We start from the raw sequence: 18504 nt of genomic DNA on the forward strand, positions 1-18504 counted from the left end.
TAGTTTTAATAGTAGTACACCTGTAGTAGTATTATTATTGATATTATCAATAGTAGAAGTAGTTTTAATAGTAGTACACCTGTAGTAGTATTATTAATGGTTCATCTAATTATTATTATTTATATTATTATCTGTAATACAACTGCTATCAAAATACATGCTTCTTTGATTTATGTATATATTTAGTGAACAGTGGTAGCGTGGATGATAATACTTACAAAAAGAAAGTATATAGTTATTACGTAGCTTGAGACTGTCACCTTATATCTATGATAGGTGAAATACGTGTTGTCCGATCACGTATATACATGGAATTTACATAAACGTTATCTACTAAAGGTGGATTGTCTGCATTTTGATGTCACGAAGAGAAAGGGACAACATGATAAAGTTCAAGACCAGTAAGCATTTGTTTCTCTATGAAAGTGTGCCTATGCATCGTATAATCGGTAACGTATATATGCAAATGAAAAGTATTGTTATATGACAGCGAGTTATCGTTATAATCTTATGGTTTATATCACGCGCATTAAGACAAAATATTTGTTCCTTAGATTTCCAAAGATATACATTGTGTTCAGATATTTTTAAACTATATATACATGTTTTACTCAGTCGGCTTGGAAATATATTTCATTATGATCCAACGTTCCATATATTTAATTGGTAGTATAGGTCACAGACCCATCATAAAAAATAATATAAAGACACAATCAGTCGCCTGAAACACATATATGCATCTAATTTGTATGTTAAATACTGTATGTAGTTTATTGTCGACATAGCAATGGGAATATAACAAACGCAACAGTTTACTGTGTGAATAACAAATGGATGACTGTTGGCATGAATCTATAATATCTTGCTATCTATGGATTATTATACCAAAGTTTGTCTTAGGTCTTGATATTGTTTACAAATGAAAAGTGCATGATAGTCATATTCACTGAAAGTCAAATTACCGTGATAAAAAAATGCACAAAGAATATGAACTAGTAACACCATCTTGTCTACCAATTTCTATAAACGTTTATGACTAGAACATCAGAATCTCAAAATACCTTTAAAGTCACATATAGATAAACCTATGGAAAGCAACGTTTCAAAATTTAATATGTTTATTAAGTTTGATAACACCTACATTTTGATGACCGTGTGGTGTTATCATGCAATATTTGACTAGAACAATCCTTCATTCCTAGAATAGTTATGATAAAAATGCACTAACATTTCCAACCGCTTGTGATATCCATGCAAAGACAAATTATACCTAAGTAATAAATGTCTAACATGTGATGCCCATATAATACATACAGCGACTTAAGCATTTTATATCATTCTGATGAGTATCTGCTCCAACCCATATGCAACAATTTACTCCAATATTTAACACACAACAGTAGTCTGCCACATTCTTAAAGAAAAACATAATTATTCACATTAAGTGGGACACACGCACACACACACACACACACACACGTTTGTCCAATCATACGTGTATCTCCATCGTCAGAAATAAATTATTGTGCCAGTGCGGTCCCAGGTTAAGCCCCACACTGACATTCACAATAAGAAGTGATAAGTTCGAGCAAAATCTCCAAGGGAGCATAAATGCAAATCCACCAATCGTCATCGTCAGCAATATTGTCTTCTCTTTCATACGCTGAAAATATTCAATAATTCTCTCCAGTCAGAGTAAGAGGCCTTTGCTCATTTTAGCTGACTTTTTTTTCCACACGAAAGAAACACGAAGGTCCAACATACTAACTAGGTTTCGTCCCTTTTGTCATGAACGCACATATATTTAATAAAATTCTAGTTCTATGCACACTTAAACAATATCATACAGACTCGTAAAAAGTTACTTGCCTGTTCGTTGTCGCTTTCACACAATGTAATAAACATACCCCTAACTATTCAGTGTTAAAGAAGACAGAGTGTAATATGTATAGGTTACTGCATTTGTATGGGCAAATATGAACGAGTTTTTTTCTGATGTAAATACTGCACGACCTTAGGAGTGCAGTTTATCCATCCGACAAAACGAGTTCATACAAATGCAGTAACCTTTTTATTATATGCTCATTTTTATTCTACTTAATGCTTAATTATATTAATAAAATATACAACAAGAAACAAAATAACTGAATGTATGCCGTATTCCAAACTAAATATACAAGCGTAGATTCATCATTACACAACGGCAACATTATTACTGCTCATTTAACTCCGCCCAGATAAATTTGAACTTAGTCGCGCGCTCTACATAACTTTCGAAAGAAAATGGAGTGTCTAGTTAAAATTGAAATTTTTGGAGTCATATTGTGAATGTATGCGCATTGCAACAAGTTTTCCATTTTGATCTGGAATGAATAGATTTTGATATTGTTTTTGATTGTACGAAATTTCGTAATTATGGACTGGATTTATATGTAACAATTCCGCATGAAATGCAGTGGATTGAAGAAGGAGGGAGAAGCGTGTTGACATCTGCACATGTGTTTCTGTTTTTGTCATTGAATGTTTGAAATCTTAATGTGGGAAAAATATGAAGTCTTTTAATTGCAATTATTAAAAAGACGCTATGGAATTTAATGCATATTTCATTTTGAGTGCAGTAAGGATGATGTAATTGCACTTATGTTCGAAATTACAGTACAATTTCGAAATGTATAATCAAGATTGAGAACTTATGACATGGCTCATGTAATGCGGATTTGCAGAACTAAGTAAGTACATTTTGAGGAAATTCAGGATGTACAACTGTAAGTATATGTTTTGCCATTCTTGTCACCAGCTAAAGAAGACAGTTCATGTCTTGTCACTTGTATGTTATTTGTAAGGACCCTTTTTTGCGTTTATTGTATAGCTAGCCTAAATCGGAAACATTGTATGAATAAGTTAACGCGGAATGTGCCAAAGCAGCTGATATGTGGCAGTCCACGAAACATCTGCTTTACTTCATTCAGAAGCAAATTGAAGCAATCACAAGGTAAAGCACCTACTACGCGAGTGTACATGATTTGTTTACAAATCAAAAGTGCTGGCGTCTGCGTCAATTGTTTGTTTACAATCCATAGTAGTTCCTTTATGCACGCGAATGCAATATGAAGGTGTGCAATATCGTAAAATACAGAACGATTCTGGCAATGTAAAGTTAACGGAGAAAAAAAAATGAACATATAATTCCTGTATATTATATGAGATACGAATTGTATGTTCTTTACTGAATTATTTGTCATACGCGAATTTTTTGATGGTGTGAAAATACTGTCAATTACAATAAAAGAGTTAATTTATAACGAAAACAAGAAAACAATTGTAATGATACTGTTTGTGCATCTTGTTTTTTCACCTGCTAGCAGAGAATATTATGTCTCGAGAACTGAGATGGGTTTCGTTTCATACAATTTACATTATATTACATTTTATCAAACTGACAGGAAAATTGGTGCCGTTTGTTCCCCTAGCAGTTTAAATGCTAATAGCAAATGGCTTATTCGAATTTAATGGAATACAGCATAATCAAAATGTTCTTTATATGTAGGATTTTGAATCTAAATTGTCGCTAATTAAGTTTAACGCTTGTTTCAATATAGCCATTTTGATTTTTCAGCCATTGCTTGTTTACTGGTACTTGCTGCTCTGAGTGAATGTGGTAAGTTTATTTAGTTCAGCTACCCCTTCTGTATGAGTTCGTATTATAAGAAGTACAGAGGCATATATGCTGTTAATATTTTTAAAGTCATTACCTTTATCTTTAGGTTTCTCTCTCAGATTTGTTTTTCAAAGCTAATTGCTATTAGAGATGCAAGTCTTATGTGAAATAAAACAAGATTAAGCAAAGGTGCCCACTATCGGACACAGTGGAAACATATCATGAAACACAAGCTTAGACGAATCACAGCATAAAATGCCTATATAAGTTGAAAGACACTCCTTCAAGATTAAGACAGTCATTTCAAATTACAACAATCCCTCTGGATTTCGAAACATTCGCCTAACTATTTCTTGTTGTAAAAATCAAACTCCACAAATTATTAATGCGAATAATCAGGCCGAGGATGATTGCACCAGGAATTAGTATGCAGGTAAATACGTTTCAATAGTACAATGTCTAAATGTAATGTCTGATTCGGTGTGTTTTTGATTGAAATGGTGTGGAGGTAAATAATTTATGCCCGGTTACACGATGATGATTTTTGTCAGAAAGGGTCAGTATCTGGTCATGATATTTAGTGTGAAGGATTAATATATTAATTATCTAAATACACATTGAAGTTGAAGTTTGCATGCTTTGCAACTCATGCTCTGTATAATGTATTTCCTCTGTCTCCGTTGTTATAAACTTTCTGTTATCTTTCCCAACATATACTCTGCTGAGTTAGCATGCAAACATATACCAGTAGTTTCACGCAAAAAAAGACATTCACATAGATCTAAAGTCAAGCGAAATGCAGGAAATGAACTTTATCTCACTTGTGTCAGTGATACAGTTCGGGAAAATGATAAATGTTTAAATGACTTTCTGCTTTTTCCGATTTCTATTGACTAAGCTTTATCCGCAACCTTTAACCTGTCGTACTTTTATTTGATATTCAAACTTACCGTCTACAATAACCTAAAATGTATGTCATATTATCTTACTTTATATTATCAAGCAATTAATTTTTGAATATACTTCTGTCTAAAATAAACAAGGATTATAATATATCGTGCACAGTATGCGCATGATTTATTTATAATTTATGAATTTATATAATATATAAAACAAATATTATTTCTACATAGATGCAGGCCTGAGCTGTTTTAAGTGTTCCGACATTTCAAATGCTGCAGACTGTGACGATATAGTACAGTGTAGCTCCAGCCAGGTATTTTTATCTTTTGCACCAGAACTTTAAACCATTCCACCACTGTCTCGTGTCTCAGTAAAACGCTGTCAATAATTACAAATGTCTTACCATTTTTTAATTATGTTGCACTGTAAATTTGCATTACAATGCAATTTCGTGGGACAATCTTTGTTACGCTAAATATAAATATCTATGATATGTAGTATACCAAGAGAAGATAATAGATTTTGTGTAACTTTATTTCAGAGTTGCTTCATACGTCGACGTCGCACACCTTCTACCTCTGTATATACACTTGGTTGCGAAGAAAATGAGGTAAAATATCATACTGAAAATAATAAAAAGCGTTGCAGTCTATTGATATTAAGATTATCCTTTGAATAACCTCAGTAATCATCAATTTAATAAGACAGTTAATCTTAACTTTTCCCCCTAGCACACACACACACACACACACACACACATTTTTGCTTATCTACGAGCCACGACACAAGATTATACATGTTTGGAATATTCGTTCTGTTTATCAAACATTATAATCATCAATAACACAGGACTGCATTTTGACGAATACAATCGTCATTAACTACTGTTAAACATATAGGAATTTAAACAGTGTACTACAAAACAAAGCGGGAATTTAATAGTAGAGAGCTGTGTTGAACGTTTGCGCCCAAAGTGACATACTTTACTACTCGAACTTGTTCCTATGGTTTGTGTTCAAGACACCATTATATATTATCTTCATTAGTTCAAAATCGAGCCAAAGCTTATACGATTTCAAATTTATACCGAATAATTGTGACATAAATAAAATACTCCTATATTTGATGAATGCAATGCACGTAATATAGGACAGTTGTATATATAAAATCATTTCAAGTTATGCGAGTCGAAGTGACTCTTCAGTCTTGCAGTTTAAAACTCAATTTATTTCGAATCGTTTCTCATATTTCGTATTGATGACATTACTGTTTAGGAATTTGTGAATAATCTCCCAATACAAATATTGGAATTATAACGCTATATAATATTATAGATTAATAGATGAGAGGCAATAAAAAAGATGGTTCATATACAATATAATGACACATTGTTTTTAAACAGAGGTGCCCATCATCACAGTCGTTTTCACTTATCGGCAGAGACCTCAGTCTTAGGGATACCCAAGAATGTTTTCAGTGCTGTTCAACGCACGGATGCAATAAACATGTTTGCGAGCTTGCAACTGATCATGTGGGAGGTAAATGTTTATGAATTCAAATAATAGACACTTACCTAGACGTAAACAGTCGGGTATTGAAGCGACCTTAAAACTGAAACGGATATACAAAACAATACCTTTTTTAATATAATTTACACATAAATCCAAAGTTATTCATGAACGCTATGTTCCTTATGATGACAATAGAGAGAGAAGTATAAACGATGCCTTTGCGTCGTCAAAAAACTAATATGCAAATGAATTTGTGTCCCGTGTTTCTTTTTATGTGCATCTTTAATATTTATCAGCACTTATTCTCGTATAATTCGACTCTGTTCTAATAACATATTTAAATCACGAATGAGTACGCAAAACGCGTTAAGTATAAATAGTTTATAGAGGCACCAAGAGGGACAAGCCAAACATAGTAATAAATGTAAATGGACCCATTCATGGTGAAGAAATTGACATGCAAAGATTGTGTGTCAAAATTTGAAATACTTCCTATACACAAAATTAAAATCTGATATTAGCACAATTAAATCATCTTCATAATTTTATTTTGTCAGGTACCACCACTGAGGGTTGTTCTGACAAGCTGACGGATTGTGGTGTATTAAATACTTTGGAACATGTTTGTACAAACGTTAGCCAAGCCAAGACGATATGTAAAAGTTATTGCGGTTTATGCAATCTAGGTTTGAGCATTTATCTGATATTAAATATGAACTGGTATTACAAAATTATGACTTATTTTCAATAATTGAACATTTAAATTTTGAACGAATATGAATTGATATTAGTACTATAAAGTGAGCTGGGGTCAAACTGAAATTTTCACTACGTTCAAGGATTGTGTTAACTCTCAAATGGGAATTTAACATTGAGGATTCATTGATATCTTGCTAGAAATTGTTAACCTCAGTAATATGGAGCACTTATCTGAGAGACTTAACGTTGCACTGTTTTGCTTGTTGAATACCATTATATTTCATTGCCGTATACGCCCATATTACGGGTTTGTCAAAGAAATGTACAGTTATATCGGTGTCTATGTGAAATCACATGCTAAATATTAACATTACATTTCCCATAGACACACCAAGTACATTCAATATAATCCCCATATTATAGACGTAAAAAGCTTTTGACAATGCCGCAAAGTAGCTACGCTTGAAGTCAACAACTTCTAACATTCAACAATGTAGCCTCAACGCTAAAGTCGGGTTTGACCCAAGAACGTTCCCAATGTAAATATACGGCCTGCTGTTAATTTCGGCTTAACTAAATGTCACCCCATATTGTTACTTTGAAATTTCCGAAATAGGAAAAACTAACTTTCTTTAAGAAATATAGCACCAACTGTTGTATTTCCGTCCGTCATAGACTATTTTGTATATACTGCTGACGTGTCTTATATCAGCTCCGTATGTATATTTACCTTATGCCAATGTACAATCATTTGATCTGCTTCGATTTCATTTTATTTCTTAACCCAACATTTGGAATCGTATTTTGAATACTAGTGTTACCAATGCTAGATTTTTAAACACTCGTCCAGAACACTCTGATATTTTGATAGCACTCTTTAAAGAAATGCACGTGTCTGGTAGGATGTATAAGAAATATATTTTTCGTCCCAAAATGCTGCAAAGAAATTCAAATTTCCATGACTGTTCGATTGGTTGGTACTTAAATTTCAAATATTGCTATCATTTGTACATGACGTACTATAGATTAGATACATAAACGTTTACTGGAAATGCTTAGTGCAATACTGATATAGAAATAACTTTTAAATGTAACGCAACTAAAGTTTCATTAGCATACAAATGATTATTAATAACCCTTACGAATGTTATGAAATATAATACTTCTGATTATATAATTGTAAATGTGATATATAATTAAATTTCTTTATGTTTTATTTCTTACACAGTTGGCGTAAAATTCCTTTTATTATTGAAATTAAGCGTTGTCACGATACATCTAGGAGATTAACGTCATATTATCAATTTATATTACAAGTTGATGGTGGATGGAGCGCTTGGTCAAAGTGGTCTACGTGTAGCACGAGTTGCGGCCTTGGGTTTGAATCAAGGAATCGAACATGTTCAAACCCTTATCCAAGAAACGGCGGAGATCCGTGTCCAGGAGATAATACTCAACATACATCGTGCTTCCTAAGAACCTGTCCAGGCGAGTAAATGAATCATACATTAACGCTTCTTGCTACAATATAGCTAAGACATGATTTAGATGTATGTGTACTACATCATTGATGGAATTTGGATTCATATCACGAGGAACGGAACTCATCGTTATCAGCTTTTTAAGCATACACTGCACGTGTCGCAAGCGATATAATATTTCAATCCTGATCCCTATGTCATGGCATATAAAATATACCTTGCATATGAAGTAACGCCACTATGATCAAAAAGAACATTTCTTGATGCATCATTCCATTCTTCAACCAACTTTTCTAGGGCAACAACTGTACAAGAGAACACACCGACATTTAATTTTTTTACATTGTTTGGATTGAACCAAATAGAAAAGAAATATAAGCAAAACATACCAAAACAATTAAAACTATTCAGTATGTATATAAAGTGAATAACTAGAAATGTATGAATTAATTATGTCAGCAATGTCTTTTTTTTGCCAGGTTTTGATAATATCAGGATTGACCACGGATGGTATGATTAATCACGATATTCTGGAATGACATTAAACAAACAAATTATGTTTACTAACAATAAAAATACAAAAGAAGTAAATTTTACAAATCCACCAAAATATTACAGCTGCCTGAATGTTCGAGAATTTTTTAATCTCGATATTAATGATGCATTCATTACTTTAACGGCTATTGGCATACATATATGTTACATCATGCTGATAAGTGTCGCCATTGTATATATCGCCTTGCAATGATTATATGTATATTAGGATACAACATATTGCTCATAATAATTAGATGTACGAACACTACGGCGCAGTACACACTCTACGTTTTACAATATATATGAAGAACAAAATTGATACTTTAGAGGTTCCAAAGTGATTGCGACTTTAATAATGCATGAAATAGGAATCAGTCCAACCAAAATCGCTCTCTCGTGTTAAAAAGGTTACAAAGAATGAACCAACAGTGAGTAGTAAATAACCCATTAGAAATAGGCCATTGCAACTATGATTTACTTTATATGGGTGTTATCATAAATGGAAAATGTTAATTCACGCAAAACATGTCATGATCTTAGATACAGACGTGCCTATTAAAGTGAGCAACAGCAGAGTGTATGGAACTACTTTGCAAATTACGATTCATTCTGTATATTTAATCACATTATGAAAGACAGAACGTCATAGTAAAATCTGTTCCTCCGCAAAATACTAAATAATCCCCATGATTCCATCATTTAAATGATTTTCTTTATCTATTGTTCTAAAACATCTGATCAATATTGCTTTCGACCCTAAAGAATACAATACTCTGCACGAAAACGATAACATCTATTGGTAAAATAAGTAAATAGGGTTTTGGTACACAAATATTAACATATAAGCATATGCAGATATACTTGTTATTTGTGTTTCAGTTTAAACTGTCTCACAGATTGCTAGAAGTCATAATCTATTTTAGATGGGGAAACCCTATTTACGTTCAAACCTAACCGTCTTTCAAAGTAAAAGTTCGCCCTATAGTCTTGCATCGAACAAAATCATCATTTTACGATTTTATAATTTGAATCAGAGAGATGAAATATAATAAAATTACAATCTATGTAAATTTATATAAAAGTTCCCTTTTGAAGTGTTGGCACTAATTCTAGCGTCCTCTGCTGAAAATTTGCACAGAGCAATTTCGAGCAGAACATATGTGCCCACTGTATTTGAATGGAAACTATAAAATCAAAATCTGACTGAAGAAGGCTGTTTTGCAAGTACAAAGTAACTATCTGAAGCAAATTATTGCTAGTTTACTTTTAGCGCCAATAGTTTGCTTTAAGCTGACACAGATATATTATCATCGATACAAATAGATACTTTATACTATCATCGATACAAATAGATATTTTATAGTATCATCGATACATATATATACTTTATACTATCATCTATACAATTAGATAATTTATACTATCATCGATACAAATATATACTTTATACTATCATCGATACAAATAGATACTTGACATTTTCATGCTTTAGTTTTGCTTTGTAGGAGGCTGGATCTTTTTTTGAATATTATTAAAATTGTTTTGCATCAAAATTTCTAAAGTGTGTTGAATAGTATCGGTTCAACATAGTGCTATTATAGCAAACCTTTCTTAATCCAGAAGACAGAGAAAGTAGATGAAAGAAGTACTGTTTGACTTAAAGAAACTCAAACATCAATATGCACAAAAAGAAGAATATATATATATATATATATATATATATATATATATATATATATATATATATATATATATATATATATATATATATATATATATATATATTGACATTAGCAATGTCGTCTCGAAGGTGAAGCTTGTATAATCGTATGTTATGGATAAATGTGGGAAACGGATTTTGTGTTCTTGATATCAATTCATACGAGTCACACGGTTCTCACAAGAAATAGTATGTGTGTAACCTTTAACTGCTTCAATCTTAACTCAACACCGTTGTAAATGCAGTGGTCAGAGGTCCAATATATTTGTATTTGCGTCTTCTACTCATATAAGTTAGAGGCTGGTGATCAGTCTTAACAGATAATTCCCTTCAGTCAATGAGTTACGTGTCGAACAAGCTCATGGCAAGTCTACTCCTATCAAACACTGTTTCATGATTGTCTCTAAACCCAAACCCATAATATTACAGTCTGAATTGTATATCTCCTCCAGCACATTATCACCTCTGATGAATCTGAGGAGTTGTATGATGTAATAATCTATATATTAATCATTTTGTAAAACTCTTTGCTAATGTACTCTGCAAATAATTTCGCAGTAAGTTGTGATTCTGATTATGTGGTTTATATCCAACATAATAACACCCATCAATGTACAGAGTGGCAACACGCTTTCCTAATGGACAACTCATTAATTTTGTTTGAATCATTTGGACTAATTATAAATCACATTGGAAGTAACATATTCAGTAATTACTGAAAAAATCTGAAGTCATTGCATGAATAGGTTCTTTTGAGTTTTACCACGTTTTAGTTACACCGAAGTTTTTATGAAGCATTCCTTTCTGGAATAGATAGTTCACCTTTAAATCTTCCTGGTACTCCGTTAATTTGTATAAGTGGGCGTAGATGATGAAAAGCAGGTACCACAATGTTCTACTTCACAATCGTATCTGTTACTATGTTCTACTTCACAATCGCATCACTCACTATGTTGAGTCTTTCGTAAGTTCTGTTTCTCTTCCCTCAGATCACGGCGGCTGGTCTGACTGGCAAGCATGGGGATCTTGCAGCTCACGGTGTGGCGTAGGACTAAAAAAAAGATATAGGCTTTGTGATAATCCACCCCCGTCTCTGTATGGGCATTACTGTATCGGAGATCCATATGAATATGATCTTTGTAATGGAACATGTGGAGATCATACAACTGCACGTAAGTAATATATACAAACTGTAGCATTCTTAGAGTAAACATAATTCACCATGCAAAATAATTTAAACATATACCTAGTTGCAGTATATTTGTTGTGTACATGGTCATATCTTTATGATCGACCATGCTCGGCCTTATTATTCTCCTACGTATTACTGGCAGCACAAAAAAACCAAAAATAACAAGCACTACGTCAATGTAATTTTTATACCCACTTAATGAAAAAACATAATCAACACAATATCCTTTTAACATGCAGTTGACCTTAAATATACATTGCACACATGGAAAACAGTAATCGCGAAGTAATCATTTTCACTGAAGGCATTAACACTGTTTTGAATTAATTATTTCAGCTGCTTCAACAGGATCTTCATCAGCCAGCTGCGTAGACGTTGTGGATAACTGTGCTACTATTCAACATGCTGTTGATATTTGTACGGAGGTGGAGAAAGCTAAGGAAATATGCAAACGCTCTTGTGGGCTATGTTCTATTGGTAATATATGTAAATAATGTTGTTGCCACTCTTACAGTCGTGCGGTATTTATCTCGCTAAAATACCAACAAAATAAAAATAAAATAATAATAATAATAATAATAATAATAATAATAATAATAAAATAGAGGACGTCAATGTATGTTTAATTATTTTGAAAGATGCATATAATTTTATAGACTATAATTGTCAATTTCGATGCAATTTATCGTGAAGTAGTTCTTGAATTTTCATTAATTATATTAACTAATAATTTGTATATTTTTAACGAGGAATATATATTAATATTAGTTCTGCCTGCACATCAAAATTAACCCTTTGTACATTTTGTTTCCTTTTTGATCTAATGAGTTTGACTAGCATTGGTCACTTCTGTTCATATAAATTTTTTGTACATACGCTTTAAGCTACAACACTAATATGCTTCATTAAATCATGTAACAGATGGTCAGAGATGGATCTAATGTAAATTATTTCGTTATTTATTTCACGTTCATTTTTTGGGTTGTGGGGGCGGGGGCGGAGTATTAACCTTTTAAAATAAATTTTGAATTGTCTAGACGAACGAATAAATAAAAGTTGTAATGAATACACGAGTATCTTCGTGGAAAACATACACATTTATATCACTGTTAGTGATTACATCAATTTTATTATCCGCACCCTTCATTCTATAAGGCAATTTTATCACTTAGGTATGAGCTAACTTGCAAACATTTTTATTCTATATTACTAAGGGTTGGAAAACAACAATAAATATCAAAACTGATGTCTTCTGAATATCCTAGAGTACAAAATAAAAGGATTGAAAGGAAAGTAAAAACCTAACATTTAAACGAACCGAAAATTAAATCACTTGCAAGAAACTAGAAACTTCTCTGGAAAGGTGACACAATTTCAATACATCTGATGGTTCTGAAAAACGAAAGACAATACTTATTCATACGAGGGCCCAGAATCGCAGTGCCATTGTCTCAAATAAGAAACAATTCTAAGGCATAATACTAAGCACCTTAAATTGATTGTACGTTCAATGACAGAAAAGACTGATCATTCCAATATTTTACCCCATGCTTAAATTTACATATGGTATACGGTTCACACATTATAAATACGAACTTCTTTATGATATCATTAAATTTTAAATTAGCTGTTTTTCTTATGGTTCGTGCATTCCTTTTGAACTGGTTCTGTATTAGCTGATTTTACCTTGTCAATTTCTTCTTGTACACATATGTTTTTGTCATGCAAACTTTCAAAGAGGACTTAAGCTACATACTATATTTCTGTTCGTTGTCCCATGAAAAGAAAGAACTTACGCAATCATTTCCACCATTATTAGACAGTTCCTTCTAACATCCCATCATACTACAAACAACAGCGACACAAACTAATTCATTACTTAAAGTGATTACGCAGCATTATATGTAGTATCGGCTGTTCCACCATTGCTACCAATGTCCTTCATTTCCTTAAACAATTCAATTACTAATTTTCATATCATGTGCTCTTACTTAACTTTTCTCGTTTGAATGAATGCTTTTTGAACGTCCTAATAATATATACACATCCATGCAATGCATCCTAAAATGATCAGCTGTATTCAGAAAGTAGGATGTGTTACTCTTCATTGTGTTTAATTCCATCACTATTACTATTGCGAAGAGAATGAAAAAGTGTTTAGTTTTTAATGAACATTTGGATTAATCGCATACTGACACATATGGATATTGTCACACGTTTAAATAAAGGCTATAGTTTGAATACCTACAAATGGTAAGGAAGCTAATATATGAAAGCTCATACATAATATGTTGGGCACTATCGCAAAAATACATGTATAATTTGAGCAGCTTCGTCGGTTGCATTTAATAATTGTTAATAGGCAGTAACATTATAAATGGCAAAGACACAACAACACTGTATGGATCGACTACAATAACTGTAGGTTTCTGCTAATGAAATCTAAATCGTTATGATTTCAGTGGACGGCGGATGGTCCGACTGGACGGACTGGTCGAGTTGCACTGTAACATGTGATAATGGAACAACAACAAGAACACGTGATTGTACAAATCCAGTACCAGCTCATGGAGGCAAAGACTGTATTGGGAATTCGAAAGAAACATTCCATTGTTTCCTTTATAAATGTCCAGGTATGGAAAACTAATATGTTGACAGATCGTCCTGTCGCTATGTCCGTTAATACTGATATAATAGCATATTGCTAATAATGCGACACGGCCTGTATTAATCTGATCTGAAACCATGGACAGTTCTTAATTGTCACCTGATTATTATTATTATTATTATTATTATTATTATCATTATTATTTTCCTAGTCCATGGTGGATGGTCGATATGGAGTAGCTGGAGTGTATGTAGCGTGACATGTGGTATGGGACTTACACATAGAAGGAGGAACTGTGACAATCCGACACCATCGCATGACGGAAACATGTGCTTTGGGGATCCAGTTGAGTATAACCTTTGTACAGTGGGCACGTGCGCAGGTATGGCAGATCAGCAGTGTTTCGTATGTGTGAATGTTCATTTGGTGTCAAAGCTGCTTCACCCGCTCCATAAATATGTAGTACAACAGCAATTACAAAAACAGATAAATATAGTTTGAAAGTTAATATAATCTGCAAAAACATTTTTATGAATCAGACACGATACGATTCATGGACTAAGTAAAGACAAATATGAAACGACATTACTAACGTTGGCTAAATCCAGAACATCATCACGTAATAAATGCATAATCTACATGCAATATATCACAGTAAAGGCATATATACATGCAGAGAAAGCCCGGTATTAGCAAACTGTTAGAACAAGTCAGAATAACATTACTCAATAGTCATCGAATGTGTCAAATATTATTACAGGCTGTAAATTATTGCATTTAGATGCAATATCGAGTATGCAGTTACATATTGAGGAAAGGACAAAACCAAAACTCTCTTATGACGTTTCTTACATTTGAATGACAAATTTATTATGGTTGGAAGGCTAACTAACAACAGTCTCTACAATATGTATCACTGAGACTTACGGTCGATTACACATTTTCCATAAGTCGATTTTAAAGCACTAATAAAGGTATGAATTCTTTTTCTTAGCATAACGTAAGCAGGACTAACTGATAGCAATAATCATGTTAAATTATAGTGTTTCATATTTGGTACATCGTATCGCAAAGCAGATACTCTAACATCGCACGGTATTTGCTCCGAGTAGAGAATCTGCTCTTAATACAGTTATCATATTAGGTAAATATACAGTATTTGTAAAATACTGGAGCTGCAATCACTTTGTTGCCATTTATTATAAGATGAGCATCGCACATTTGTCCTAACATTGCCTCAACTAATTGCAAGTGTTTAGCACTATTTGTTTTAGCAAGGTGATTGTATAAATATTAACAATTAGTTTTGTAATGTTTAACACCTAACATGGATAAATCGATTTTCAACTTTTAGCTGACTCTTACTATTCAGCAAATATTCCATAATGACACATGCCCAATGTTTCTTTAAAGACAACCACATTTAATTTGCGCTCATTGTTATCTACCTGTAATGAACAGATCAGTTAGTCCTATTGTTATAGCGTCTGCCCCGGATGCAAGTGGTCGACTGGTCTTTTGTATAGTGTTTCTCAATGACTATATGTTGTGTATAATTGCATCTTGTACCTGACCTTGTCCAGAATTAAGTTCGATGTGTACCTGACTTTGGACATTTGATTTTTTAAACAACTTAATATTTAATTATTTTTGTCAATATGAGTGTGCATTAAATAGTCAGATCATTATTAATAACAAGAATTTGGTCTTAATCTGAGTCTATGACATGAGATTTCCATCATGGAAAAAGCCGTTGTATCTGACGTTTGCTATGATCTTTGTATTTTTTCTAGTCAAATACCTTATTATGTTGACATCTTAGAATGTTCTAGGAATGAACGTTTTACCCTCACCCTCATTCTAATATTGTGACTGATTATTTTGTAACTATTGTAGTTTGCTTGAAACATTATTCATTATTGCCTTAATATCTTGAAGCAGTCTTATTAATATGTTCATTATATCATTATATCATTTGGGTGGAATAATTTCTTCAAAATTATTATTCACTGGAAATACAAAGTGCTCATCAATGATAGTCTTGGACTCGAACTTTAATTTGGAATTATAATGAATTCAGACTAGAACAGATTATATCATTGTGTTACATCAAAAACTTGTTAGAACATTATCACAATTCAGGCCATTGGTACATTAAGTTGTTCCAGACTACAGGCACATCATCACATTCAATATTATAAATATTTTGAATACATCTAGAATTACGTTGAAACTTTATAAATTTGATATAGCTTTTTGGAATATTTGGGATTTAAATCACAATACTGTAAGTTGTTCTTAAATATTCACTTTGGAAATTTTGTTTTGTTGAATTATATAAAACGTTTTGTCATCGCTCTTTTATATTATTTAGTGCAATACCATAGAGTCGTAACAGTTCACAAATATCCAAAGTAATATTGAAATCCAAAAGTCAATGAGCACTTTAGGATCTCCAATCTATATGCCATATACTTTCATTCCTCTAGAATAATATATGATTTCAACAACACAACTGTAAACTCCGATCTCAAATGGAATCCGACTGACGGATCTAAAACAGGAATAAGTAATGTGTGTATTCAAACTCCATTTATACACATTTTTCTTGCCCAGCGAGAAACCTAATCTGGGTGTACACAATATTGGCCTTGAACACAGACTCTACGTAATGTTTATGAATGAGCATACGTTAATGTAGAATTTACACTCATAGATTACATATACATAACAATATGTTAACAACTGCATTGAGCATATGCTTACGATTCGATACAAAATAACGTCCACGACTGTCAGGTGACTTTGCTTTATACGTGACATTCCAACTTGCCTACCATTTATCTGATATAATGCGCATTGAATCACTTCTAAAGTTACAATTTCACAACGGTGTTGAGAAGTGGAAGCTGTTCAGACTTTGTATGCCAACATTTATATTTAAGGAGCTGCTTTTTATACCTGTAGCAGCAAAAATTTGATTTCTGAAAGGCTTTTCTGGCTGCGAAAATATGAATAATTTTTCAATTAAAACCTTATATGGATCTCTACCTCTATTACCTCTATATGTCACAATACATCCGTAAGTGACCTATTTCATTATATAATACTTCCCTACGAGACCAATACCTCACTATTGCAAACACACTATTTATAGAATCCCTATCCCAAGATAGAATTTACGATCATGGAGCGGCCCAGATGGCCGAGTGGTCAGGAGCGCTCTCCATTACGGATCACTGCCACCTCACCTCTGTCTGCGTGGGTTCGAGTCTCCGATTCGGCCAATGTGGGTATGTGAGAAAGCTTGCCAGTGGTTCTTTCCAGGATTTTCCCGGATTCTTCCTCCACCATTAATACTGGCCGCCATGTATAGCTTATCGTCTGCTAAAAAATGGCGTTAAACCCTACAACAACAACAACAACAACGAGCATGGACAAAACTTTGCTATGCAATAGGTTGTTCAAAAATGATAATTACAATCTTTAGTCATGAATAGAAGTCAAACACACATTCGATATATAAATAACACTTCCATTTAAATAGTAAATAAGTATTTTTGATCATAATTATCCCATATCGTGGCACGAATGATGGCCGATTTAAATGTAGATCCATATGCAAATGTGTTTTATTAAGACCTCCTTTTGTTATAAGGTTTATAAGGATTGATAGATAATGTTGTACGGAACGAAATACATAATATTAAATCAATCAAACTGTGCGAGCTGTGCTGTCTTATTAGATATTATTTTACCTAGAACGATATATTTACAGGCGCTTTATTGCTGTTAATCAAACGCAATGTTCTTTTGTATTATTTGTTTAACGCCACTTATCAGCAGATTATAGGCTGTCTGTATCTGCCATTACATGCAATGAGACAGAAGCCTGGAAAATCCCCAGAAAGAAACACAGACACACGGGAAACTACTGGCAAGATTTCTCACTGAACCACGATCTCCAGCCCGAAATGTCACTTATCTGTCAAAGCTTTTGCCTTAGGCCATCAGGCCACTGTGATAATAATTGATAAATATGTGCTTTTTTAAAGATGGTTTTCTTTGTATAAGTTTTTTTATTGCTATAACATCGATAGCAATAAAATTCATTCTTCACATGTCATTTAACTTAGATATCCCTTTAATAAATCTAGTTATGATGGTTTTGGTTTTGATATTGGAAATTCGCCCA

At 32.9% G+C, this 18504-nt stretch overlaps 1 protein-coding gene across 4 annotated transcripts in view; it reads left to right on the forward strand.

Annotated features, from left to right (window-relative positions):
- The first annotated feature begins 285 nt into the window (after positions 1-285).
- The window catches only part of LOC149791458 (coadhesin-like), a 41243-nt gene continuing 23024 nt past the window's right edge, over positions 286-18504 (forward strand). For 2 of the 4 annotated variants that reach the window (XM_089969992.1, XM_089969994.1), the window contains exons 1-11: positions 377-449; positions 3617-3658; positions 4792-4874; positions 5103-5171; positions 5964-6099; positions 6630-6758; positions 8089-8259; positions 11499-11681; positions 12038-12178; positions 14164-14334; positions 14521-14691. In XM_089969992.1, the coding sequence (XP_089826118.1) occupies positions 383-449; positions 3617-3658; positions 4792-4874; positions 5103-5171; positions 5964-6099; positions 6630-6758; positions 8089-8259; positions 11499-11681; positions 12038-12178; positions 14164-14334; positions 14521-14691 (1363 nt within the window). In that variant the 5' untranslated portion in view covers positions 377-382. Of the gene's footprint in view, positions 450-3616; positions 3659-4791; positions 4875-5102; positions 5172-5963; positions 6100-6629; positions 6759-8088; positions 8260-11498; positions 11682-12037; positions 12179-14163; positions 14335-14520; positions 14692-18504 lie in introns of all 4 variants that reach the window. The other 2 variants (XM_089969993.1, XM_089969995.1) reach the window with 2 other exon arrangements.

This window comes from Sinohyriopsis cumingii, chromosome 9 (genome assembly GCF_028554795.1).
Source record: "Sinohyriopsis cumingii isolate HCF-2022 chromosome 9, ASM2855479v2, whole genome shotgun sequence".
Classification (NCBI taxonomy): Eukaryota; Metazoa; Mollusca; class Bivalvia; order Unionida; family Unionidae; genus Sinohyriopsis; species Sinohyriopsis cumingii.